This window comes from Pseudonaja textilis, chromosome 1 (genome assembly GCF_049901715.1).
Source record: "Pseudonaja textilis isolate UNSWEBS1 chromosome 1, rPseTex1.2, whole genome shotgun sequence".
Classification (NCBI taxonomy): domain Eukaryota; kingdom Metazoa; phylum Chordata; class Lepidosauria; order Squamata; family Elapidae; genus Pseudonaja; species Pseudonaja textilis.
In genome coordinates, this window is record NC_141990.1 from 299,501,469 (window position 1) to 299,527,371 (window position 25,903).

The following is a 25,903-nucleotide window of genomic DNA, read 5'->3' on the forward strand; positions in this document are numbered from 1 at the left end:
AATTGGATCCAGAACAGTGGTGGGATTCAAATATTTTTACCACTGGTTCGGTGGGCATGGTGTGGTGGGAGTGCTTTGCACGTGTGCACATACTTTGCATGCATACTTGTGCCAAACATGCACTTTGCACAGGTGCAGAGGTTTTCTAACTCACCTCCTGCAAGCCTGCACTCTCCCAGTCGCTTCAGCAGCTGCCACGCAGCAAAGCAGCTACGCTTCAAATTCAGAGGATAAAGGTGAGCCTGGGAGCCTGGGCAGGTGGGTGGGCCCAACAGCAGAGTGTTGGAAAGAACTGGTTTGGTCTCTGCTGCTTATCGCCGCTACTGGCTCAGCAGAACCGGGCCAAACTGGTAGAATACCGCCACTGATCCAGAAGCAAACCAGCAGCGAGTACAATTTGCACAACAGAGGTTATCTGGGACACCTAAAACTGTTTGTGCTGATGCATTTTGTGCCAGCTGAAGCTTCCAAATATTCTTCAAAGGTAACCTCATGTACAGCGCATTATAGTGGTCCAAGTACAAGATGACCAGGACATGAATGACTGAATGCAAAGCTTCACAAGCCAGGAAAAGGTGCAACTGGTGTACAACATGGTTGTGCAAAGGCTCTCCTAATCACAACTGCCATCTGTTTTTCAAGCAGGATTCATGAGTCTAGAAGTATATGGGATCAGCCTGGGAAAGTGCAATTCCATCCAGAACTAAGGATGTTAAATTGCCCTATCCCAAGACTCCACATATCCATACCCACTCAATCTTGTCAAGGTTCAGTTAAAGCCTATTGTCCCCCATCCAGACACCTCACAGCCTCCAGGCACTGAGAAATAGCAATAACAGTCACACTGTACAGTATCTGGGATGGACATATTGTATACAGTTAAGTATCATTGATGTACTGATGATACCTCATCCCATGATGTGTCAGAACCTCTCACTTTGCAACTTCATATAGGTGTTAAAACAGAATGGAGAGATTACTGATCTTTGTGGCACACCATAAAGTCTCACTCCTAGGTTTTCCTAGGTTTATCATCTCCTAATGCAAAAGTCCTTACAAGTGTTGCTGGGAGTTCTCCAGCTACATCAAAGTAGTGTTTCTCAATTTTATTTAGTATGTTATCATCCACCTTAAAAAAGATGACACAAGATAGTTGCTCCATGAAAGTATTTAATGATGCTACTTTACCTCTATTCTAGCATTCTTCAAAGATTCAGAAATTTAGCCTGTTTCCTAATATACATTTATTATAGTTTGATTATGAGTCATCAGGGGCTATTGAGTTTTAGCAACCACATAAATAGATTTTCTCCATGACAATCTGTCCTTAACTTCATCTTTCAGGTTTTCCAGTGGTGACTTTATAACTGAGCCCAGCCATCTTGCTCCTGGTCATCTTTCGCTTCTCTTTCCTTTTATCTTTCCCAATATTAGAAGCTTCTCCAAAGAACTAGGTCTTTGCATAATGCTATTAAGCAGGATAATTTGAGCCTGGACATCTATGTTTCAAGTGAGGATTTTGAGATGATAGGTTTGATGCTCCATTGGTTTGTTTTCTTGGCTGTTCATGATATTCACCAAAAACATTGATATTCTACCTTTTCCTGCTTCTTAAAAGTTCAGTTTTTACTTCTGTAGAATGTCACAAGCATACCAATGAACAATTATGATCGGACAGGTACATAGCATTTGAATATCTTTTCCAGAGCCTTTGTAGCTGCTGTACCAAGTGCTAATCAGCTGCTCATGTGTTGAATGCTTGTTCCTTTACTATTGCAGCTCTGGCATGGTGTGGCAATGTAACATGATAGCAATTTAGATCTGTATAGATAGTGTTTTAACATTAGAAGGCTTACTGTAGAGATCTGGGTGATAAGTAAATTGATATGAGTCTCCTGGTTCATGTCACTCTTTTATTTGATGTAGGCAGGTGAAGCATTAAAAGGTCTTTTCCCAATGAACCCTACTGGTAAGCTAAGTACCAGCCAGAACTTGAAACTTGTTCTCCTGCATCAAAGGCAGTGCTCCAACCAGAGGTGCCCCACCTCTTTTAAATGACCTAGTCTATGTCCTTTTTGAAAATCAATTATCCTGGGATAGTACTTTCTATCTTTTCAAACTGCTCTAGTTTCTTTGTTATGATAGCTGACCAGGATTTTGTACTATTTGTGTTAACATTTATAAGTCCCCAAAACATGGATTAATTATAGAAATAAATAGACTGATTCTACCCACAAAGCACTATAAATAAAAAATAGTAGAATCTTATAGCATTTAAATACTTAAAACAAATTGATTAGATTGTAATACAACTTTGTATGTTTATAAGATCCTAAAATTAGAAGAGTATTTTCCTGCATAAAGCAATAGCAGTGGAAAGACTATTTACAACTCTTCTGAAGATGTCAAGATTCTGGTTTGACAGTAAAAGGAAAATGAAATCATACTCAGAACAGATGTAGCTTCTTTTGTAGGTGGAGTTATCAGGGCAGGGCCTAAGCTGATGTCGAAGGGAATTGATGGAATACATGGACTAAGGGCTCAGGTTCCTTCAAGCCATAGGGATAAAAAAAGCATTATTATATCATCCTTCTAATATCATGTAGAGGTGGGCTAAGGAGAGAGTTTTGCATTGTGTTGGATAATTAATAGTGAATAGGTAATTTGCTAATGTTAATGTTTTTTTGTTTATATTCTGCCAATATTTTTAAATATCTTTTTATTTATAAAGATATTACAATACATACATACACTATACACACATGCACATACGTATAAGGGTTAAAAAGGAAGACAAGAAAAGCAAGTCATAAAATCACATATTAATAATTCTTTAATATTTCTCCCATATTAATCTGGCATGAAACCATTATAGTCCCCATGGATAGCATAAGATACAAAACCAGACCATATACTTGCAAAGGCTTTAACTGTAGGTTGACTCAAACACAGCTGAGGAATGTAAGCAATTTCTCAGCTATAGCAATATGCTAAACATTCTAGTACTAGTGCTCCAACATCAAAATTATATCTTTCCAGTGTTTAGCTATGCAAATTCTATCTGAAAGATTTATTTAGGATCATCCCAATTACTAAATTGAGTGCTGAATCTGAAATACAGTAAGAATAGCATCCTAGGAATCTGAACTGGGAGTTTTGTAACATTTGAGATAGGGATTTGGCTTTAAAGGGTTTTATGATACTAGGCTTGGTCAACCTGCTCTGGAATGTGGTCATGCGATGAGTCAGTGAAAGACAGTCAATTAGTTCAACAACAGAAATGTTTCTTTAGCTGATGGCACTCCTATCCCAGGATAAAAATTATAAATAATAATCTAAGAATGGGTTCCTTGGGCAAGTAACACAAAAGGAAGATTGCTGTTACAACTGTACACTGCTTGGAGGAATTCTGGAAACTAAACTTCAGTGGAATCATGTGGGATCCTAGGAAAGATGGACTGGAAATCTCAGCTGAACCATCTTTTTAAAACATTTGGCTTAATATTAATGCAAAAAATACACATATCACATCTTTAGAAGAAATTTTTTGGACTTTTGGATTTTTTTAAGAAACCTCAAGAAAGTGAATGGAGAATTCCAAACCTAGAACCAAAAATTAGACTTTGATCACGAGTTGCTTTAGAGATCTGTCAGGTTAAACTAAAACCTTGGAATTGACTTGTAACATAGGCAGGATTAGAGAAATAGAAAAATAGATTCAAAGTCATTATGGGGTTTAAAACAGCACGAAGAATGGCTTTGAGACGATAATGAGAATGGGCCAATTTTCAGTCTTCTCTTACTAGGTAACTGGGAAAGCTGGGGCTTCAGCTTTTATGTTCCTAATCAAAAGACATCCTGGATAGAGACGAACAATACTAGAACATCTGGAGGTAAAAGGCTCAGGAGAATGGAGTAAAGTGATCTCCTGGAATGAAGGAAAACCTCAAGGAGCCCCTTCAGACAACATAAATTTAAATTGCATACTTACAGTATTAATATAGAAGACAAATAGAAGAAGATATATTATAAGCATCATGTAGGGCTGCTGTATAAAATGATATTTCTATTTACCTGGTTGGCTTTTGTTTGATTTTAAAACAAAAATTATAATTTATGAATTCAGTACATTAATTTTTTATAAACAAAACCTTTCCTTCCCCAAAATAGAGCTCCCAGCAGCTGTTAGTAACAAGAAAAGTGAGATCAAAAGGAAAAACCTTCATACTCAGCTGGCTCAGCAGTCAAAGCAGCTCATATGCCAAAGGGCCTGTCTGAATAAAAATATCTTTGCTTGCTGGTACAAGGAGAACTGAGATGGATGGAATTGCTGGTCCCATCAGCCAATATTTTGACCAATTCATCCCTCTCAAAAGAAGGAAAGCTTTAGCAATGAATGACTTTTTCCCAGCTAAGCTTAGGATTATGCTTCTTTTTTCTTTGGGAGCACTTTTGTTCAGTCTAACTCAATGTTTCTCAATCTTGGCAGCTTTAAATCTGTGGGTGTCAACTCCCAGAATTCCCTAGCTGGAATGCAAGTTGAGGAGTTCTGGGTGGTCCACATATAGTAAAGCTGGCAAGGATGAGAAATACTGGACTTGACCAGTGGAGGAAAAATAACACCTTCTCAATGTTAATCAGGAATGATGCTCCATGTATAAAGACTAAGCTCTGACACTCTGCCATCCTTTAGGAATGTGATTCTTTTTCCCAGCAGTCTACCAAACATTTGGCTCCATAGCTCATTCCAGGACAAAATAGAAGCTTAGATTGGATAGAATTCATAGTGTAACTACACACGGACTAAGAGTTAACACATCTAACTTCTTGGTATAATGTGAGAAGTAATAACATCTGCACTGAAATTCCATGGCTTGGCACACCATTATTTTCATGGGGGTGCACATTTGGAGATCCAAGGGAGCATTGGCCTGGTTGCCTAGGCAACAGAGATGTTCGTTCTCCTCATCCCCATCCCCCAATTGGCAGCCACACTGAGGAAAAACAACAATAGCCTCCATGAAGGGTGGAAATCGGAAGGGGGGAGCGATTCATGGTGCTTTTTTAAAACAAACCCGAGACTGCCAAGATCAAATTGCATGAAAATATGATTCCGTATAATAACCGATACATAAAATGAAGCCAACAAGGCTTAATACTTTGCTTTATTTAATAATATGAAATTTTGCCTCCTGCCTTTCTAATGCATATGCACCACTCAAGGTAGCAAACAGTATTTATATCAGTACAAAATTAAAATAACTTAGCCCAAATTATTTTAGCCATCGTCTAATAATAAAGGCCAATACAACACTGAAAAGAACAACCAACAAGAGCGGGCAGAGAAAATAGATAACATCTTCAAGTCAAATCGCTCCTGGGGGGGAAATGCCTTGTTAAAGAGGACAGCTTTGAGCAAATAATCTGGAAGCCCATAAGCAATATTATGTCTCTGGAGATGAGTCTCCTTGGAATACTTTCCACAGCTCAGAACAAAAAAAATTAAATCTGCAAAATATGCATGGGCATGATTTGTAGCTCCTTCTGCTACCAGAAGGACATGTCAAAAAGTCACTTGCTTCTTCCTTCATATATTAAGAGGAAATAGCCCAGCTATTTCCCATGGGGAATAGATATATGTATAGGAATTTCAAGAGAGCAGCTCTTCTGAGAACTAAATTTCAGAATCCCATTTGAAATGGAACCGTTACAAAGAGACGGTTTTGATTACATCTGTTTCATGTGGTGCCTGTTATAAATAAGAGGGCTGTGCTAATCCATCACAAGAGGATTTGAAATATGCAAGGAGAAAGCTCCTTTCTTGAATGCAGAGACAGCCAGGAGCAGCTTCCTGAACAGTCACACAAACTTATAATGAGAGTTTAAAGATGGGATCAAATTTATTATGCATCTTTCAGGGTGACTGAGGTCATCTTAAAAGGAATAACAGTGATTTTATGCAGCTGTAGGGAATAAAAGGAGTTCAGCTTCTTATATCACCATCAAACATGATTTTTGGAGGATTTCTGCTCAGGCCTCCCCCCCCCCCCCCCACCAAGGTGAGGAGGTTAACAATCAAAAGACAACCTCCTTAATTACATAGGTGGACTATTTTGTGTGGCCCTTGTGAATCATCATTTGCTTAGGTGTTTGATGACTGATGTATTTGATGGTGATTGTGATGGAGAGGAGGAGGAGGAGGAGGAGGAGGAGGAGGAGGAGGAGGAGGAGGAGCAGGAAATAATTTAGTCACAGACCAAAGTAAACAAAAAAGCAAAATTCAAATACCTGAGATTTAAAAAAAAGATTTATTCACACTAGGAGTTACATGTATTATACCTATATTGTCTTCTCACTCTCTTGCTTTATGATCCTGGTTATTTAATGAGAAACACCCAATTGCCTGTTGAGATCAGGGCTGATAATTTGTGATTAGAAGAATGATTAACTCTGTCATCCAAGAATGATAGATAGGACTGATTTATATGCACATGTATTCTGGATAGGAAATATTATTGAATCTTCTGGTCAACAGCATTGAGGGCAAAGCATCTATGTATTCCCTTGTGGGTGAGAGTGCAAGGATATAATAGAAGTATTTGGGATTGTAAAAGCTAGGTATTGCACTTGAGTTCCTTCTGAGGTATTAAATATGCTCTGCTTAATCTTGCTTACATGCTTTGTCACTGCTTGTTTCTTGTGTGATTTATTGCAAAAAGTATGTGTATAAATGAATCAATCAATCAATCAATTAATCTGCAATGTTTCCATTGACCACTTTATAAACAGCCATTATAACTATTACCTCAGGGACAGCCCAATTATATTGCCTTGGATAAAGAACAATATGGAGCTATCATTCAATTGCAGTTCCAAAAGTAATTATAAATTGATACTGATAGGCCTGCATATTCCACAGCATTGGAGATGGCACGCTAAATATATTTGTTTGTTAGTTTAGGCAATGCATATATGGCCACCTAAGGGAAATTGAATGGCTAACTTAGAATTAAAAAACACAAAATAAAATAACCAAACAGCATAAACGTCATAGAAACACGCTGTCATTCAACACAACCAAAGCCATATCACAGCATGTTCACATTCCTAAATCATTTCCCAGATGGGCTCCTCCAATAGCCTAGCCGAGTGACTGGAGGCAAAAACAGGTTTTGAAAGCCAACTTTATCTGTTCCAAAAGATGTGCTGTGTGTGGCAAAAAAAGGCTCATCTACGGAGTCCCATTAGGAGGCATTTTTTCATGGCAGCTACCCAAAACATGGCATTTCCCAGGGGATGAAGCAGTCAAATCAAAGAGAGGCCATCTTGCAAAAAGTTATGGTCATAAGGAAGACAATATACTATCGAATCTGCTATATGTCTCTCACATGTCAATTTCACTGTATCTTGGAAACCTATTACCAGTCTTTTCCTTTCCTCTAAATGGGTGTGTTGTAGAAATCACTCAGTATCTTTATATAGTCAAATACATGTTCTTATTGATCCAGCCTGAACTGCAGTTCTAAAGTAAATTTAGATCACAGTGACATCAATTCTTGTGCAGCATAAATGCCCTGTAAATACCAAAGTATACTTTGAGAGTTCATTTTACTTTTCTTGTATATTATTATGTTAGCTCACACATCTGTTACAAAGATTGCTGATATTAGGGTGGCTTCTTTTTTTGGCCAGTTTTCAAGTTCTGATAATTTACCAAATTCAGTGGATCTCAGTGAGTCTTCTTAAGAAATCAAATAAAATTGTCTTCGTTAACGTTCTATTATTTCTATTTTCACAGATCTCTCTCCTCTCTGAATCTTTCCTCTGTGTGGAACCAAAAAAGGGATCAAGAAGATTTTGGTGGGACAATTGAGGAAGGGTTTGATAATCCCATGTTTGACACACCAAGTTACCCAAGTGTAAGAGCTCAATTTTCTATATATTTATGTATGTATGAACAATACACCTCCACCAGTGTGACAGGAACTTCCAGAACTCAAAACAAAACAAAACAAACAAACAAACAAAAAACAACCACCCATATTATCCCTCCTGTATTTGCACTGGCAACACTAAATGTGGGTGATCAACATTTTTCCAACTTTACTTTACTCTGATAGTTTCCCTGTTGTACTGAAATCAGTGGGAGAAAAAACATATGCAGTATACAACTGCAAAGGCTGGAATACATTCCCAATTGATCTATGCCAATCCACTCAATATACCTTGTCTCAAAAGTGAATCTGTAGGAATGGGATAAGGGCATCTAATATAAAAATATCTTATTGGAATAGGGTGCCAAAATTACCCAGTTGTTCCTCTGCCCAACTCCATCCCAGAATTGCAATTTTAAAATATTTTTAAAGTATCATTTAAAGCAAAAAGGCTGTGAAGTTATTATTGTTGCTATTTAATTAATAAAAAAGAAAAGAAAAAAACAGCAGAATACAAAAATAATAGTGATACAATACATACATTATTAAAACACATTAAAAGTACTATAACAAAAAGTGGAAAAATACAACAAAAATAACATGTCATTATAATGATAAACAGTTACAATTCTATATATATTTTCCTAAGGCAATATTGATCAAGACATATAAATTTCTGATAGGTTTAATAAAGCTATTTTAACCTATTGTATATTCTGTATGAAATCCCATATTTCATCATACATGTCCATACAAAATCCACATCTATAAGCAATCTGCTCATAGATGATAAGTGCAATCAGTGAGTGGAAGGAGACATACATTCTAATATCTACAGAGTTCACTACTTTTTCCCAAAACTTGGTTAGTATAGGACATTGTAAAATGTATTTTTAAAAAAACATTATCCAGATTTCATCTCCAACAAAATGCTGTTTTAACAATCCTTTTTTTATACAAATAAAATAAAGTCAAATAATTTATAAATATTTTTTGTTATGTAAATCATAATTTGAGATCAATTGACAGTCTTTCTATAGAAGATAATATACTCTTCCATTGTTTAGATGATTTATTCTACTCATATCTTAACATCTGCATATCAAAATGATTTATTGGTAACAAATCTACCAATATGGTAATAAAAAATTAATAGGGTTTTAACAAATTGTCCTAGTATCTCAGGTATCCCAAAACTGAAAAAGTGATGGTTTGCTGATCCAAACAATCTTGTTAGCAATTGTTGTAATTGTAAATATTGCCATTGGGCTACATCTAATAGATGATATTTATGTTTTACTTGGAATAAGACAAGAACAGAGTTGGAAGGATCATTAGTGGTCTTCTAGTCCTTCCCTGCTCAAGCAGGGGACCCTATATAATTCTGGACAAGTGTCTGTCCAGTCTGTTCTTTAAAACCTCCAGTGATGGAGCAGTATGCTAAAATTTCCTCTTCATCATTTATCAGTTGGTTCTAAGTCAATATCCCTTCTTCCATCCAATATTTTCATATTACCATTTTTTCCCCAATTTGCAGTGTTGGATTTCTCCTAAAATCAATTTGGCATGGGAAAAAGGGGAAAACCCTTTTTTCAAAAAAAAAAAAAATTAAATCTCATAGCTTTCTAACTGACAGAGATATCCATCAAAGATATGAAATTAAAAATAGAAAAAAAATATTTATACATTGTTTTATGTCATAAATCTGATGCCCAGTCTGCTGATGTTGATCTAAAACCTGCTAATGTTATTCAGATAATAAACAATAATTTTAGTTTTTGAGATATAGATTGGTGCTATTATTTAGGAGTAAATTAGAAATTTAGGTTTATAAACATGGTTTCAGCCTGATGAAGAAGAAATGTTGCAGCTCTCCCATGAGAAAGAATGCCATAAAATAGAAGTGTCTGAATATAGGCTTTTGCAAGAGATCACTTCCCTTTCGTTAATCTCTTAGAGTAGGACCAAATAACTCCACTTTCATTAAGTCAATGATACTACCAATATGGTAGACATAGTCTGGAAGTTGAAATAGCAGTAATCTAAAGGGAAAGAAACCATATCATAGTTCTTGAAACCAATCAAGTTCTTGATTGTAAGGGAAAACTAAAGCTAAAGATGATTAAAGTGCATTTTTTTATTTTAAGAAAGTTGATTTTAATAATAAAAGAAAATATTTGTAGCTCAAGGTTGAACTGAGTCTTAGTGCCCTCTGGGCTTGGTTATTTTCTTGCAGACATTTCATTACCAAACTAGGTAACATCATCAGTGCTAGTAGGAAGTGGGATTTGCTCTCATTTTATATACCAGTGGCATGGCCTGTACAGAGAGCAAACCCCACTTCCTACGAGCACTGATGTTATACAGGTGTGGCCCTTCTTCCTTTGTCTCAAGACAATAAGTTAAGATTGGACAAGAATGCTAAGAACAAAAGGGACTTCTTCAGATGTGTTCAAAATAAAAGCCAAATCAAAATGCAGCGAACTTGCAAAACATTAGAGAAGAATAAAGAAAAATAGAACTACTCAATTCACCTTAGTCTTTTCTGAGAAGATGATGTGCATTCCAACAAGCAATTCTGAAGAGCAGGACAAAATGGCAAGATGGAAACTTAAGTTTAATAAAAACATGGTAAATGAATATGTTACTTTGAATAAGTTTAAATCTTCAGTGTCAGATAAACTGCATACTAGGGTACTGAAAAATCATGCAGGTGATCTACCAAACCTTTATGTATTATTTGAGAGAAATCTTGGAGAAATGATGAATGCTGTCTCAATCTTCAGAAAAGGGAAAAATAAGGGTCCATTATCCAGCCTGTCAGTTCTACAGTATAAAAAGATTGAGTTGTAAGTAACTTGAAACAAGGTGTAAATACTAGATATCAGGTTATATATTTCTCCAGAATAAGGCTTCCAAATCTAATCTTTTCTCATGCTTTGATCAGATAACTTCCTTGGTAGATTGTGAAATGTTGTGGGATAATATATCTTGATTTCAACAAAGCATTTGACAAAGGACAACCATGACATTCCAATTAGTAAGTTAGTTAAGCATGGGGTGGATGGCATAATAATTATATGGACATGTACTAGGGTCAAAACTGCTCAAAGAATATTTATCAATGCTAAAGTAGAAGGGAGATCTTAAATGGACTGCCACAACATTTGGCTCTGAGCTCTGTATATTAATGGCTTCTATGTGGAGGGAATGCTTTACAAATTTGCAGATGACACAAGATTGGGCAGGTTAGTTAATACTGTAGAAACTGGAAATGTAATTTAAATTGAGTCAGTAGCATGATGTCGCTGGAAAAAAGGCTAAGTAGAATCAAAATCACAAGAAATAATAATTCCACTTAATTCTGGGCAGTACATCTTAAGAAGGATTCAGACAAACTGACAAAAGTGCAAGGAAGAGTGATCAGGAAACTATAAATTAAGCTGTCTGCAAAGATTGAAGGACATTGTTAGGCTCCAGAAGACTGGATTGTTATGCTAGACGTCTTCAAATACCTGAAAAAAATGTGACATAGAAAGTAGGTGAAGAATTACTCTCAGAGTGCAAGACATTAAATAACAGATTGATGTTATAGGAAAGTAGATTTTGACTGATATCAAAGAAGTTTGTCAATGGAACAAATTGTACATATAGTGGTGGGTTCCATGTTATTAATATGTTCGCACAAGGCTAAACAGCCATCATATTGGAATTGTTAAATCTGGACTCCTGCACTAACTAGGTAGTTGGACTTGATGGCCTAAGTAGTCTCTTACTATTAGCTAAGTGAGGTGGGGTGGGGTTAGGGGGGAATTTACCCACTACCCCATTGTAATCCTGATCTGGTTCAAACCTCCAAGCCAAAAAAACCCTCACCTTTAAAAGTATTAAGTATTATATTTTAGCATATTTGGTTTGTTATCTAGAGTACACTTCTGTAAAAATAAAGGAGAGATTTTATGTCACCCAAGCAACTTTGCCTCTCTATTGCACATTTATAAAATGTGTTTAAATATAAAGTTCAAGTTTTCTTTATGTAGAAAGGACATTATGTGCACAGCAAATGAACAGGTAGTCCTTGAATTATGACCATAATTGAGCCTGGCATTCAGCTGTAAGTCATGATGGTCATAATGGAGTCACCTATGTGACCAAACCTGATTTTATGACCTTTTTCATAGTGGCCATTAAGAAACACAGTGATGATTAAGTGAATATAGCATGGTTAAGCGAATGCAATGGTTGTTAAGTAGACACGTTGGTGGCTATTAAGTGAACTATCTGTTCACTATGGGGTGATTTTTGTTGGAAACCAGAAGTAAATGTTGGCGTCTGGCAAAATCGTATATTGCAGTCACATGGCCAGGGGCTCTGCATGCAGCCATAAATGCAGGCCAGTTGCTGAGCCCCCAAAATGTGGTCATGTAACTGCAGAGATGTGAGATGTCAGAACTTTGAAGCCAGGTCATAAGTAGCATTTTCGGATCCTTCATAAGTCCAAATGGTCACCAAGCAGCTTGTTGTAAGTCAAGGACTACGTTTACTTTGTCAACTATAAATACTGGACTGATAGTATGAATTCATCATACCTTAGCAAGAGCTCTTTTCTATTCAAAGCATTTAGGTTCCCAAATTAGTTTTCAGGAATTGCATTCAACATGTGCATTTTCTCTTTTTTCTTCTAGGTTTTAGCCAATAGACATTCTGTGGAGGAAACTCAAGATGAGGTGGCAAACAGAAATAGCAGACTTTATTACATTAACCCTTTATATGATGAAATAGAACTTAATGTTTAAGTTGTGCATTGCTAGCAGTCAAAACTCAGTCACTTATTATTCTTAGATACAGATTTCATTAGTGCAGTTGTGTGCATTATACCAAGAACAGTATGATGTGGCCTGAATTAAACTGTGGGTAATAAACTATGGAAGTAAATTTATTTCTAATCATTTATAGTTGTATTCCCTCATTTGGTATCCTCCATATCCTTTCAAATTGCAACCCCTTTCAAGCAACCTTTTCCAACTACTCTGAAAAATTGGGGGGAACCCTGATTTATGTAATTTCATCAGATTTCTACAAGAGATCCCTGGCATAATTGAACAGAGATAGGCATAGCACATTGTATATTCATTCCGAGTTCTTCCATGGAGATATTGCAATCCAGTCAAACTTTATGATCTTTGCCTCATTTAAGAAATCCTGCAAGTGAAGTAATCAGACCTTTACCAAGTTTAAGGTGTTAATGCCGTTAGAAAAAGAAATGGAGAGCTTTTGCTGTGTAAGGAAGCACATCAAGTTCTGAGCACAGTAGTTTAGAAATATCTTCTTAAACCAAATGGAATATGTCCACCATAGGGCAGCACAGGAGATAATGGGGCTTGAAGGCATATCCTATGTCAGAAGTCGGCAACTTAGGACCTTCTAGATTGTTTGGCCTTTCATTTCCTCCATCTTGGAGAAGATGCCTGAAGATGGGCAGACAAGGAAACAATTAATCCAGAGTTGGCCTCAAAGCACAAATGACCAAACCCAAATTATGCTACTTGGACACTTCATGCAAAGGTATCTTAACTCTCTGGAGAAGGTTCTAATGCTGGGAACAGTGGAAGGAAAGAGAAGAAGAGGATGACTAACAAACAAAGTAAATAGACTCAGTTACAGTACTGGTGGGTGCGTCATTGGAAGACCTGAAGGACCATAATAATAATAGATAATAGATAATAGATAATAGATAATCAGAGTTGGAAGGGACCTTGTAGGTCATCTAGTCCAATCCCCTGTCCATGCAGGAGACCCTACACCATTTCTGGCAGATGGGAGTTCAATCTCTTCTTGAAAGTCTCAAGTGATGGCGCTCCCACAACTTCCGAGGGCAAGCTGTTCCATTGGTTGATTGTTCTCACTGTCAGAAAGTCTCTCCTTATTTCCAGGTTGAATCTCTCCTTATTCACTTTTCATCCATTATTCCTTGGCTGGCTTTTGGGTGCTTTAGAAAATAGCTTGATCCCTTCCTCTCTGCGGCAGCCCCTCAAATATTGAAAGACTGCTATCATGTCTCCCTTGGTCCTTCTCTTCACTAGACTATGTTTTAGTCTCCAGTCCCCTAATCATCCTGGTTGCTCTTCTCTGCACACTTTCTAGAGTCTCAACATCTTTTTTATAATGTGGTGACCAAAACTGGATGCAGTATTCTAGGTGTAGTCTTATTAAGGCTTTATAGAGTGATACTAGTACCTAAAACCACTCTATAAAGGTTAAGGAGAGAGCATAATGAAGAAAAAAAAACTTGCTGACATGTAATCATTTCCACCAACTCCAGCCAACCTAAGCAATGACAAAGGACTAGAAATTGTAGTTGAGAACATTTGAATATCAGGTTGTCTAGTCCTGAACTTATGAGGAAAAATTGACAGAACTGGGCTTGCTTAGCCTGGAGAAAATTGTCTCTTTCCCTCATTCCTATTAATGATAGTAAAGCTTTGGAAAGAGAAAGGAAGCACATTTAATCTGGGCAGGAAACATATTAGAAGAAAAAGTCAATTTCCATCTGAACATCTCCACTGAGCCATTATCTTGGAGACAGACTCTAATGCTTTTAAAAGCTATAGAGTAGCTGCCATATTTTGGCAGCACTTGTAATGTATTTCAAAAGACTTCCAAAATCTCTGAATAACAAAGAGGGATTCTAGTCCTGCTAAGCAGGAGAGGAGCATCAACTTGCCATGACTTCTTGTATTTCATTTATGGCCTCATCAATGGAATACAAATATTTGCTACATTGCTACACCTTTGCTACATTGATATAAATGACAGGAGTTGGTCTTTATTAAATGAAATATAATGAAAGACCACCAATCCTTGTTATGAAACACACATACACACACACACACACACACACACACGTACGTACGTACACACACGAATTTAGATAACACTGGAAGCCAGCAAAAAATGAATGAATCCAAGTCCACATTTTGTTTCTATTTGTTGTCCTTAATTCTATTGCAAGATGCAGGCACTGAATAGAATTTTCTGTGAAGTATGTTTATGTCAGTAGATTTATTTAATTTGGTAGTGACAGATCTCTTGCATTTTCTATAAGATTGGCTATGAGGGTTTTGCTTTGCTTACTGTACTGTTTGTTGGCTGGAGCTAGAAAAATTAAAATGTTGGGTTTGCACAGTACGTTAAGTTATGATATGGTTTGCTCGGGCCTAATTTATTGTGTAAACCCATCCAGTGTGATTTGTAAATAATTATTCCTATCTTGGAATCTCTAATGAGATGCTATTCAATAATTTCAATTCAATGTTTTCTTACAGTCCAATTTAAGTTTAAGAACAATATAAAGGAATTAATTCACAAGGCAGTAGGAATGCAAATGGAAATCCTGTTGATTTTCTGATTGCCGAGAAATATTAAATGGAGAACATAAAGAAGGGGCAAGTTAAAAGATATTGTAATATTTGGTTTTTGACAACATCATGCTATGATATGTTCTGCTATTAAATACCCACGGTGACATAGTGGATAGAATAGAGTATTGCAGGCTAATTTTGCCAATTGCCAGTAGTTCAATCCTGACTGGCTCAAGGTTGACTCAGCCTTCCATCCTTCTGAGGTAAGTAAAATGAGGAGCCAGATTGTTGGGGGACACTACAGGAAGCAGTATATAAGTCTAAGTGCTATTGCTATTAGAAAAACCATTTCCCACACTCTCAAAACAGAGTCACATTTTGACCGAGAGGCTCTAGAAATCAATCAATCAATCAATGTCAATGGTTGTATTTTGGCTTATTTATGAAATTCTCAGAGTTTTGGCACATGTGTTTCAGAAGTAATCGTCTTATTGTTCCCAGGCAACGAGCAGATTTGGAGAAGTAAAGGGATGGTCAGACTCTGCTCTGATTAGGCAATTAATATCATCTTTTCCAAGGCTTCCTTAGTACATATGTTATTAGTAGGCCAGTCAGCCAACATGTCCCAGATGAGTGCCCTCCAAATGTGTTGGGAGAATAATTGTGATCCAGAGGTGGTATTCAGCAGGTTCTGACCAGTTCTGGAGAACCAGTAGCAGAAATTTTGAGTAGTTTGGAGAACCCGCAAATACTACCTCTGACTGGCCCCACCCTGATCTATTCTCTGCCTCCTGAGTCCCAGCTGATTAGCTGGGTCTTCTTTTGTTGCCCTGCAGAGGAGAACGGAGCTGGAAAGCAGGTTAGTGTGGTGGGAAGGGAATGGAATTTTGAAGTAACTTTCCCCCAGGAGTGGGGAGGGAATGGAGATTTTATAGTATCCTTTCCCTGCCACACCCACAGAATCGATAGTAAAAAATGTTGAATCCCACCACTGCTGTGATCCATAGGTGCTTATTTTCATTAAAATGAGGGGCACACGTGTGACTCTACCTAATTTAAATTCTTTTTTTTAATCCTCTTATTATGGTAGCACAGGCTATTCCAATCTCATGCTCTTATTATAAGTAGGAATAAAGCTCTCATAATACAGTTGTCAGGCTAGTGATGGAGAAGGAGGAAGACTATAATCCATCACATCTGAAGAATATAAGTTGAGGAAGGTTATGTTAACATATTTATTTTTCTGGAAACCAACTTGAAGAAATCTAAAGCAGCAACAACTCAACAAAGGTGGACTCTGATAAAATAAAAATTGTGCAACTTACATCCATGTACACCAATTACATTATGTCCTCTTGGGATAAGCAGTGTTATGCAAAGTGCAAAAAAGGATAACGAACAATAAGCCAAAGTAATTAAAAGCATAAAAGGGGGTATGTGGGTATGTAAAATAAAACCACTTTATACTATTCACATTAGATCCACTTCTATCTTCACAAACTTCGCTTCTACCAAATCTATATTATTATATTCATTACTTTTTGTTCTTTAATCTGACACATCCAGATATCTAAATAATATGTTGAAAGCAAGGGAATAGTTACTTAACATTCTGCCTACAGGATCTCGATCAGGGATGCCAAACTCGATTTCATTGAAGGCTGCATCAGGATTGCATTTTACCTCAGAGGGCCAGAGTGGGCGTGGCCAGAGTGGGTGTGGTCAGCTCAATATCACTCGTGTCGGGGTGCCTGTGGTGGCCCGAGCCCTCTGCCAGAGAAAACAGGCTCCTGAGCTCCGTTTTCGGCTGCAACGGCCTCCTGTAAGTAACCCTCTGCCAATGAAAACAGAACTCAAGAGGGCTGTGTGCAGCCCACCCGAGTTCTGTTTTTGCTGGCAGAGGCACCGCAGGCCAGTCTTTCGCTGTTTCCAGGGTGGCCCTGTGGGCCAGATCTAATCACCCCGTGGGCCGGATCTGGCCCCCGGCCCTTGAGTTTGACACCCCTGATCTAGATAATCTCAATAAGGGCAGCTAGGAGAGCCGCAAATGACATTGAAATGTATTTGTGCCGAGCCTACTTTTCAATGCATACAAATCATGGCCTGACTGTATTTGTAGCCCTATGATGGAAAGTCAAGCACAACAAAAGAAAATATATATCTGAAACTCTTAGAGAGAAAGTAGGTGGATTTTCAAGAATTTCATCTTTCAAGGTGCCTTTGAACAATACAGAACCATGGCAGAAAATATATTTAGTAAAGTGGATGATTCCAAGTTTTCTTTAAATTTTAATTCTTTATAATTGCTGAAACTGCTATTTAATTTTACGTGCGGGCTGAGTGTTTTTATGCATCTCAAGAGAAGTATGAAGATAAAAAAAATATCTCTATATGCAGACTGATCACTGACAGTAGTTCTCAATAAAACCAGTTCACAGATATAGTTAAACAGAAGTATGAGGAAAATGCAACATCAGCATTTCAAAACAAAACCAAAAATTACCAAGCAAAACATAATTGTTATTTCTAATGAGAAATATTTTCTTTCTGATTTCAAGCTATAATCAGGTCCAAATCAATGTAGTCTGAGAGTTCCATAATGATTCTTTAACATTCTTTTTCATCATAATTATGTGTGTCTCTCTGTGTGTAAACATTAAAAAAAGATACAGAAGTGTTGGGAAAATACAGATGGAATATGGCAATTATTTCAACTTTCTTAAAATAGAGATAGAAAGGTTGCAAAATAAAAGCTTTGCTTGGAAGCATCTGTAGACTAAGATTTAAATTCTATTAATTCTTTTGGTTTGCTATGTGGGTTACAGCTTGATACTCTACATTCATTGCAGATACGATTTACAAGATTTTTATGAGTTTCTTTCTTTCTTTCAAAAAACTTCTAACCTTACCTTTTTCTTTATGAAAATAAAGGTTGCCAATCTGCGCAGAGATGATGGATTACAAAAAATGTTTTGTGTGTGATAACAATCAAAACCCATTTATTATGGTGACTGGGCTTATAAGATTTAGTGTCAGATATAACACAGAAGGTAGTTTGCTTATCTCTGAGCATTATCTAGTGGTCAAAGAGAACCTAGATTACTAATTATTCCTGAAAAAGCTCCATATTTTTCACACCTTCCATTCTGAAGTTCAAACCGATTTCCTTCTGACTATTCTATTTGAATCTCATTGACGGAGGCAATTCATTCACATAATTCCAGTGTTTATTGTTTCACAAAAAGAACAAGCTAACGGGATGACTGACTCATGTTATAGTAGAAAAGCAAATGAAGATCCTTCCAGCTTCAAAGAGATGCTGGTTGCTTGAAACAACAGTTAGAAACAGTAAGAGCAGGTGCAGGTAAAAGGATCGAGATTTTTAGCTGCTCTAATAGGCTGCAGATGCCTGGCAAACACATTTAATGGAAGTTTCCTAAGGTGACTCATCCCTGCAGAGAACTTTGGGTTCTCTTTAGATCAGTTTGCATTCTGGCTAAATGTCAGGGGATTTTAGGATAGATTGAAGACGCCGTGAAGTGAATGGTTTCAGCCATTAATACGACGAAGGCAATTGATGCGATGCCTGGGAAAATGAGAGTAAAAAGGCTGAAGTGACATAGATGGGATATCACAAGACACTTGGGGCAGGGCACCCTCACAGTTAGCTGTGTCAGTGTTTGAAAAGAACACTGTCTTCTGAAGCAGCCCAGGAAAAGGCAGTAATTATTGAGATCATTGACTAGCTCTACAGCAAAACATGATTTTCTCAGGCAGCCTGAGTAACTCAGATGTCATACAAATATATCTGTACAGAATCAAGTCTGAGTCACAGGAGGATTGGATGTCAAAAAAGAGGATGTCAGAGTAAACAGTAACATGCAGCGTGACAAGAAGCAGCGGCTTCGGATGGCATAATATCAGCCTAGTTTAGCCCCTTCGTATTTGGGAGTCAGGATCCCCTCTGCTAGCAAGGATTCGTTTGTGATGCATTAGTATCAGTGTGAGAGCTTAAGGTCACTCACTGAAAAGATTTTAATTAAAGCGGTGATCAATTCTGTCAGCCTGCAAACAAAGCACATTCTGTTCTTTTCCTGTGGAAGACACGTTCCATCACCCAAGAAGAAAACTCTGCAGAGACTCCAAACTTTTTAAAGAAGTAACTAGGATGGGGATGGGAGAGGCATGTGGATGGAGTAAATTCAATAGAGATGCTTGGATATTGTGGTAAGTTTTGATCCTCTTAATCTCTACACACACACACACAAACATTACAGGAGGAAAATGCTAATTGACATTTCTGCACTGTGTAGGTGGCATTTGTATGCAGTTCTGCATTGGAAAGATTGCTTTTGTGGCAATGATGGGATGACAATGACCACAGATCTTGAATGTACCTTGGAGGAAAAAAAGAAACTTAAAAGTGGGTTATGTAGTGCCAAGTTCCAACCCACCTGAATTTAAACCATCCTCATTCTATCCATGATGCAAAGCAAAGGACCAGCCTATAGCATCTATTTCCAAGATACATTTGGGTTCACAAAGGCTCTACTGAAATGGTAGACAGCATCCTAGGATGCAAGTTCATCTTCTGATAACAGGTATACCTTCTAAAACAGATACTGTACAATTGGGCAGTATCAATTTGGAGGAACCATACTAGCACAGTCTTTTGGTAGGAAGTGAACCAAGCTGGAGAAGGTTATTGAAGTGATTCTTTCAAATCAGCTGACACTACTCAAGCAGTAGCATTGGGGGACTGAGGTAACAATGTTGATGAAGGACAGAGGAGTACAATTGGTGGGGATTGTCAAAAAGTGGACACAATCATTATAAACACAAGAGGAGGCTTGTGGGCTGTATTCTTTCCTAGCAGTTTAGGGAGTAGTTCAAGTCCCCCTGCCCTTTTAAAATTAGGCCTATTTGTGGCCTTCTGCTATCATTGTCAGTATTTCTTACCTTAATATCACAGGAGAGGATGTACTACTCTTCCACAAATGTGATTACCACAGGCCTTTTGGAGCTAGGTAAAAAAGGGTACCAAGGCTGCCTGCAGTTCTGCACCCTCAGGATGTCCACTCAGGGAATAGCAACTTTGCACAGACAAGATTCTTTTGGCTCAGTGGTGTCAGTCTTCCCTACAGGCTGATAGGGCCTGTTTCCAGGGAGAGCTTGGGCTTTTCCCAGAGGAGTTGGTGAATGGTTTGGCTGAGCCTTAGTTTAGGGGTGTCAAACTCAAGGGCCTGTCAGCCAGATCCAGCCTGCGGGGTGCTTAGATCTGGCCTGTGAGGCCACCCTGGAAAAAGCAAACGACTGGCCCACAGTGCCTCTGCCAGTTAAAACAGAGCTTGGGAGGGCCATGCCTGGCCCCTCCAAACTCTGTTTTTGCTGGCAGAGAGTGGCAGGAGGCCATTGCAGCTGAAAATGGAGCTCAGGAGTCCGTTTTTGCTGGCAGAGCACTTGGGCCACCACAGGCCACCCTGGCCATGCCCACCCCAACTCCCGAGGTCAAACACAACCCTGATGTGGCCCTCGATGAAATCAAGTTTGACACCCCTGCCTTAGTTGTTCTCATGAAATTGAGGGAGAGAGGTGGTCTGGAAGCATGATAAACAAACAAACGAACAAATAAATAAGTGTAAATGACCTTGGAACGGACCAAGTAAAAGATGCTACCTAGGGGACAATCAGATAAGAGGGAACATGGCCCACAGCTACGTAGCAGGTGGAGCAAGAGGCTCAGGGGAACCGTCCCTAAGTTGTCAGGCAGCAAAGACAATGGGTGGAGAATTGTACTTTCTGGTTTGCAAGATTCTATTAATATGGCTTTACAATAAAATAGAATTAGCTTCTCTGTCTGCATTTCCTGTCTGGTCTACTTGATAAGACTGACAACAATCTAGCAAGTATAAAAGTGAAAGTAGAAGAGATGCGCCCTCCTCAAGAGGTTGTCCTTGGACCCAACAGTTTTTGAGAACTATTGTCCCATCTTCAGCCTTTCCTTTAAAAATTCTGTCCCAGTGCCTGGAAGCTGTGTGAATTCAGAGGAAGAAGAATGATATCTAACTTAATTCTACCAAGACCAAATGGCTGTGGGAGTTTAGGCCACCTAGATCTGGAGATATTCCAGGCCTCACAATTTCTGCTCAGTGAAATGGTAGGATCTTTGCACATTTTCATCTTGTGCCCTATTGCATCCTCTCCTTAGTTGGGAGGGCCTTCAGGCTATTCCTCATGCTCTCTAGTCACTTTGCAGCTTGACTACTGCAAAGTGCTATACATGAGGCTGCCCTTGAAAACCCTCCCAGAAGCTCCAACAGATCCCAAATGCAGTGGCACAGGCAGTGATGGGCATGCCTTGGTATGCCCATGTAAATGCATACTTGCTTCATGAGCTACATTGGTTACCACTTTGTTTCTGGTGTGATTCAGGCACATGGTCATTATCTACATAGAATGGGACCTGGTTACTTGAGGATCTATCTATCTTCCATAGTACCTGCCTGGCTAATTTGATCCAAACAGGTTGGTATACTTTGAGTTGTTTCAGTTATATAAGGCCATCTAAAGAATCCTGAAAGCACACATTTTCTGTTGCAGTGAGACTGCTCACCCAGTCATGTTGTCAGCTGCTATTTATCTACCTCAAGAACTTGTAGTTCTCCATGGATCAATAAATAGCTCCAGAAGAAAAGACTGTTTCACCATAGCTAAAAGATTTGGTAATTATTTGAGCTCAGCAGAGTCTATCAAGTAGTTTTTGTTTTCCCTTTAACCAAAAGCTCAAATTCTTTTCTTTAGCTGGACTGGGAAAATGAGACTGGGAGACAATGGGGCAAGGCAGGCAGTCTAGCATAGAGAGAAATGCAAAATGGCCTTGGCTTCATTTGTCTTAGAACTATGAAAGGATGGAAAAACCAGTTGTAGCAGGATGATGAAAAGTTGGGGGATGCTTAGTAACGAATGGCACTAGAAAATGCACTAACATTTTTGTTAGATTAAACTCCTTCAAAAAGTCTTGACTGACTAGGCTGGAAAAATCAAATAAATATTCCAAAGGAAGGTATCAGCAAGCCACTTTTGAACGGTTGTCAAGAAACTTCATAGTTTCTTGCAGAATCTACCAGGAGGCAAAAGAGTCATTGCCTCAAAGGAGACATTGCTTTTTTTTTTACATTGCTGTAGTAATCCATGAATACGTCTGATCAATACCCACAACTTTGAATAGGAATGAGGCAGTTTACCCTCTGCTTTTTAGCAGATCTTTTGAAGAATGAAGTCATAGAAGAGACTTCTTGAGTACTGCTGGTGGAAAACTAAGAGCGAACATGACAGAAGCACAATCTTGTCATGCTATCTGGGATGAGTTCAAGCTTATTAGTTTTGAGGAAGTGGACAGCCATCGATGTTCTAGATCCATGACCCTCCCAGTTGATTAAGGCATTTAATTCATGCATTGACAAATGGATCTTTGATGTGGTTCTGTTGGCTCTGAAAAAGGCGGTGATGCATTCCTTCTTCAAAAGGCCATCATTGGTTTTAGCCAAATCTGGTCAACTGTTGTCCAGTCTCCAACCTACCTCTTTTACTTGATTCAGACTATGTTATAGTATAGGGATGGCTTTGATTTGGGTTTACATTATTGATAATATGTGATGAGTTTGGGATGGTGCACCCACCCAGGCTCTTCTTGATCTTTTGGCAGTATTTGATATAATCAACCATGGTTTCTCTCTGGACTAACTTAGTGGAGTTGGATATAGGGGCATCATTTTGTGGTAGTTCCCTTCTTTCCTCCAGGGTCAATTATAGTCAGTGTACTAGGAAATGAAAGGTTGAGTCTCAGGCCCCTGTTTTGCATAATGCCTCAGGGCACCACCCTCTTCCTCTTCTTTTAAATATCTACAGAAAGTTGCTGTCAGTATAGATTGAAGTATCATGAATATGCTGGCGACAGTTGTTCATCTAGTTTGACACCCACACTCTAGATTTTGTCTGGCCAACATAGTTATCAGGATATGATGAATACAGTGCATGTGTTTGAGTGAACTTTATTCCAAGGGAGAATTTTATTTAAAAAAAGCTTATAAGTACATTGAATGTGAGAATGTGTTTTCCAATAAATAAACTCACCATACACCAGAGCTAGATATAATTTCTCTCTGCTCTTTAGCTAGGAAAAATCCTCTCTTACTCTAAAGATAAGATAATGCCATTAAAAAGCAAGAAGGAATTGGCACTCAGGTCCCTAGAGGCAGTGAATGAAGTATGTATCTCTAGGAACATATGAGAACTATTTTATTCAAATCAGCTTTTGGATGATCTTAGGGTTCTTTTTATAATTTATCAACTAGAGTTATTCTATATGATTGCAGATTAATTCTGCCCTAGGATTTTAATTGATAGCCATTATATTAGGTTCTGCAAAATTGGTATCCTAAAGTTCTAAATGTTTTGTGCTGCTGATGAAAGAGAAATAATATTACTGATAAGAGAAAATGTGTAGCTCTAGGTTGAGGGGTCCTTGGTGCTCTCTGAGCTTGGTTGGGGTTTTTTTCGTAGATGTTTCATTACCAAACTAGGTGACATCCCACCAACATCAGTGCACTGATGATGTTATCTATTTGGTAATGAAATATCTGTGAGAAAACAACCAAACTCAGAAAAATACCCTGTTTTTTCAACAATACGGCTTCCCCCAATAGGAAGTCCCAGCATGTTTTATAGGCATGAAATGAAATTAAGCCCCTCCCCCCAAATTAAGGCCTATATTAAAACATGCAAAATGGAGGGGAATGGTGGGGGGGGCTTGCCGTTAGGAAGTACTTTTGTTGCACACCCGGATATGGTGCTGCCTGCGTTGACCCCGATACGAAGTGCCCCACCAACGCCGAGGTCAACATCCAAGCTGTCACCACCCACCCGCCCGAAGATGCAAGGGGGGTGGAATTAAGTCACCCCCGAAAAGACAACCTAGCCAGTTTTTCGGGGCTCAAAAAAAAAATAAGACCCGGCCTTATTATATGAGAAACACGGTAGTATGTCACAAGACACCCCCCTCCAAACATCATCTTAAGGTAGAACTGCCGTTGATGGTAGGAAGATGTTTATTTTGTCTGCCACGCATTCCTAAAAGTTCTGGATAGCTAATTATTAATATTAGCATAAAATTAAAAAACAACCCCCTCAAAAATAATGAGCTCATGTATAGTAATAACAATTGGGGAAAGTAATATACAAAATACACCAAGTCATACATCTGCCGGATTCCAACCTTCACTGACAACATGCTCTCCTCCTGCATTAGACAGAGCCAGGTCTTGTTCCAACTGGATCTCCTTGGGAGGCAATTCCAGTGCATGGGAACGGCAATCTAAAAGGCCCTTTTGAACTTTCATCAGTTAACATCCTGTAAAGGTGGAACGGGGGTCTTCTTCTTTTCCCCTCACCCCCTTCAGCTCTTTTTCTTCCAGGCCACACAATGCAAAGGAAAGGAAGATTTCCCAGCTGCCTGGCCTTTTTCTGAGTGTATCTTAAAGAATTGACCAAATGCGTGATAGTTGCAACTAGGACTGCTAGAACTCTTGCTCAGATTTACTATTCTGACTGCTGGTTGCCATGTCTTTCTCTGTTAATTTGGCTTAATGAGTTCTCTGGCTTGTGGGCAGGGGTGGGCTTCAAAAAGTTTAGCAACAGGTTTTCTGCCCGGTTGCTGAGTGGGCGTGGCCATGGTGGGCCTAGCCGGCCTCCTGCACCACAGTGGGCAGGGGGGGCATTTTTGTCCACCCCAGGCTCTGGGGTGTGTGTGCAAAAACAGCCTCCCCGGGTTCCAGAGGCTCTCTGGAAGCTGGAAACGGGCCCATTTCTGGCCTTTCCAAACTTTCAGGAAGTCTATTTTTCACCCTCCCTTAGCCTCTGTGAGTGCCCTGCAACTTACCTGCATCTAAAATGGGCCGTGTAGAGACTCCTGGGAGGGGTGGGGTGGGGTGGCTGGGGCCAGCCAGGAGTGGGATTTGTGGGGGTTCTCCAAACTACACAGAACTTTAGCTAGGGGCTCTCCCAAGCCCCTGCGAACCTCCAGCAGCCCACTTCTGCTTGTGGGGTCACAGAAGCCAAGACAGGGATGGGATTCCTCATTGCCTTAAGCCTGACTTCTTTCTAGACTTGGCTATTTGGCTATCAGTAAGCCATTCTTCTGGTAAGACCCTCAGCAGAAGAGGCATGAAAGCTTGTCTGTCTTGCAGCTAAGAAGCCATGTTTTTGTGCTACATCTATAGTTCCAGACCTTATTAGATAAGAAAAGTATCTGGGTGGATGGTGCATAAGGGCCCCAAAGATTGACAAGTTCATGACAAATGGGACCTGTTGTTTGCACAGCAGCACTGTCAAGAATGCAGCAAGTACAGAACAAACCTACAGCACTACTGTTGTCCTGAGTGTGCTGACAAGAGGAAAAAAATTGATTTGGTAATGGTTTTGCATCAGGGGATTTAGAATTAGTATCCTGGCAACCAGTAGATAACACAAAATGGTTGGTGTCCTGAGAAACATCATTTAGTCAATAGTCCCTCTACTGGTTGAATCTGTGAACTACAGTTAATCAATCAC

The 25,903-nt window shown here is 38.8% G+C and overlaps 1 protein-coding gene across 1 annotated transcript in view; it reads left to right on the plus strand.

The window, feature by feature from the left end:
• Positions 1-12,863, plus strand: part of AMN (amnion associated transmembrane protein) — a 92,275-nt gene extending 79,412 nt beyond the window's left edge. The window contains exons 11-12 of the mRNA XM_087923178.1: positions 7,799-7,919; positions 12,620-12,863. Coding sequence (XP_087779304.1) covers positions 7,799-7,919; positions 12,620-12,730 — 232 coding nt within the window. The 3' untranslated portion in view covers positions 12,731-12,863. The remainder of the gene's footprint in view (positions 1-7,798; positions 7,920-12,619) is intronic.
• Positions 12,864-25,903: the final 13,040 nt, after the last annotated feature.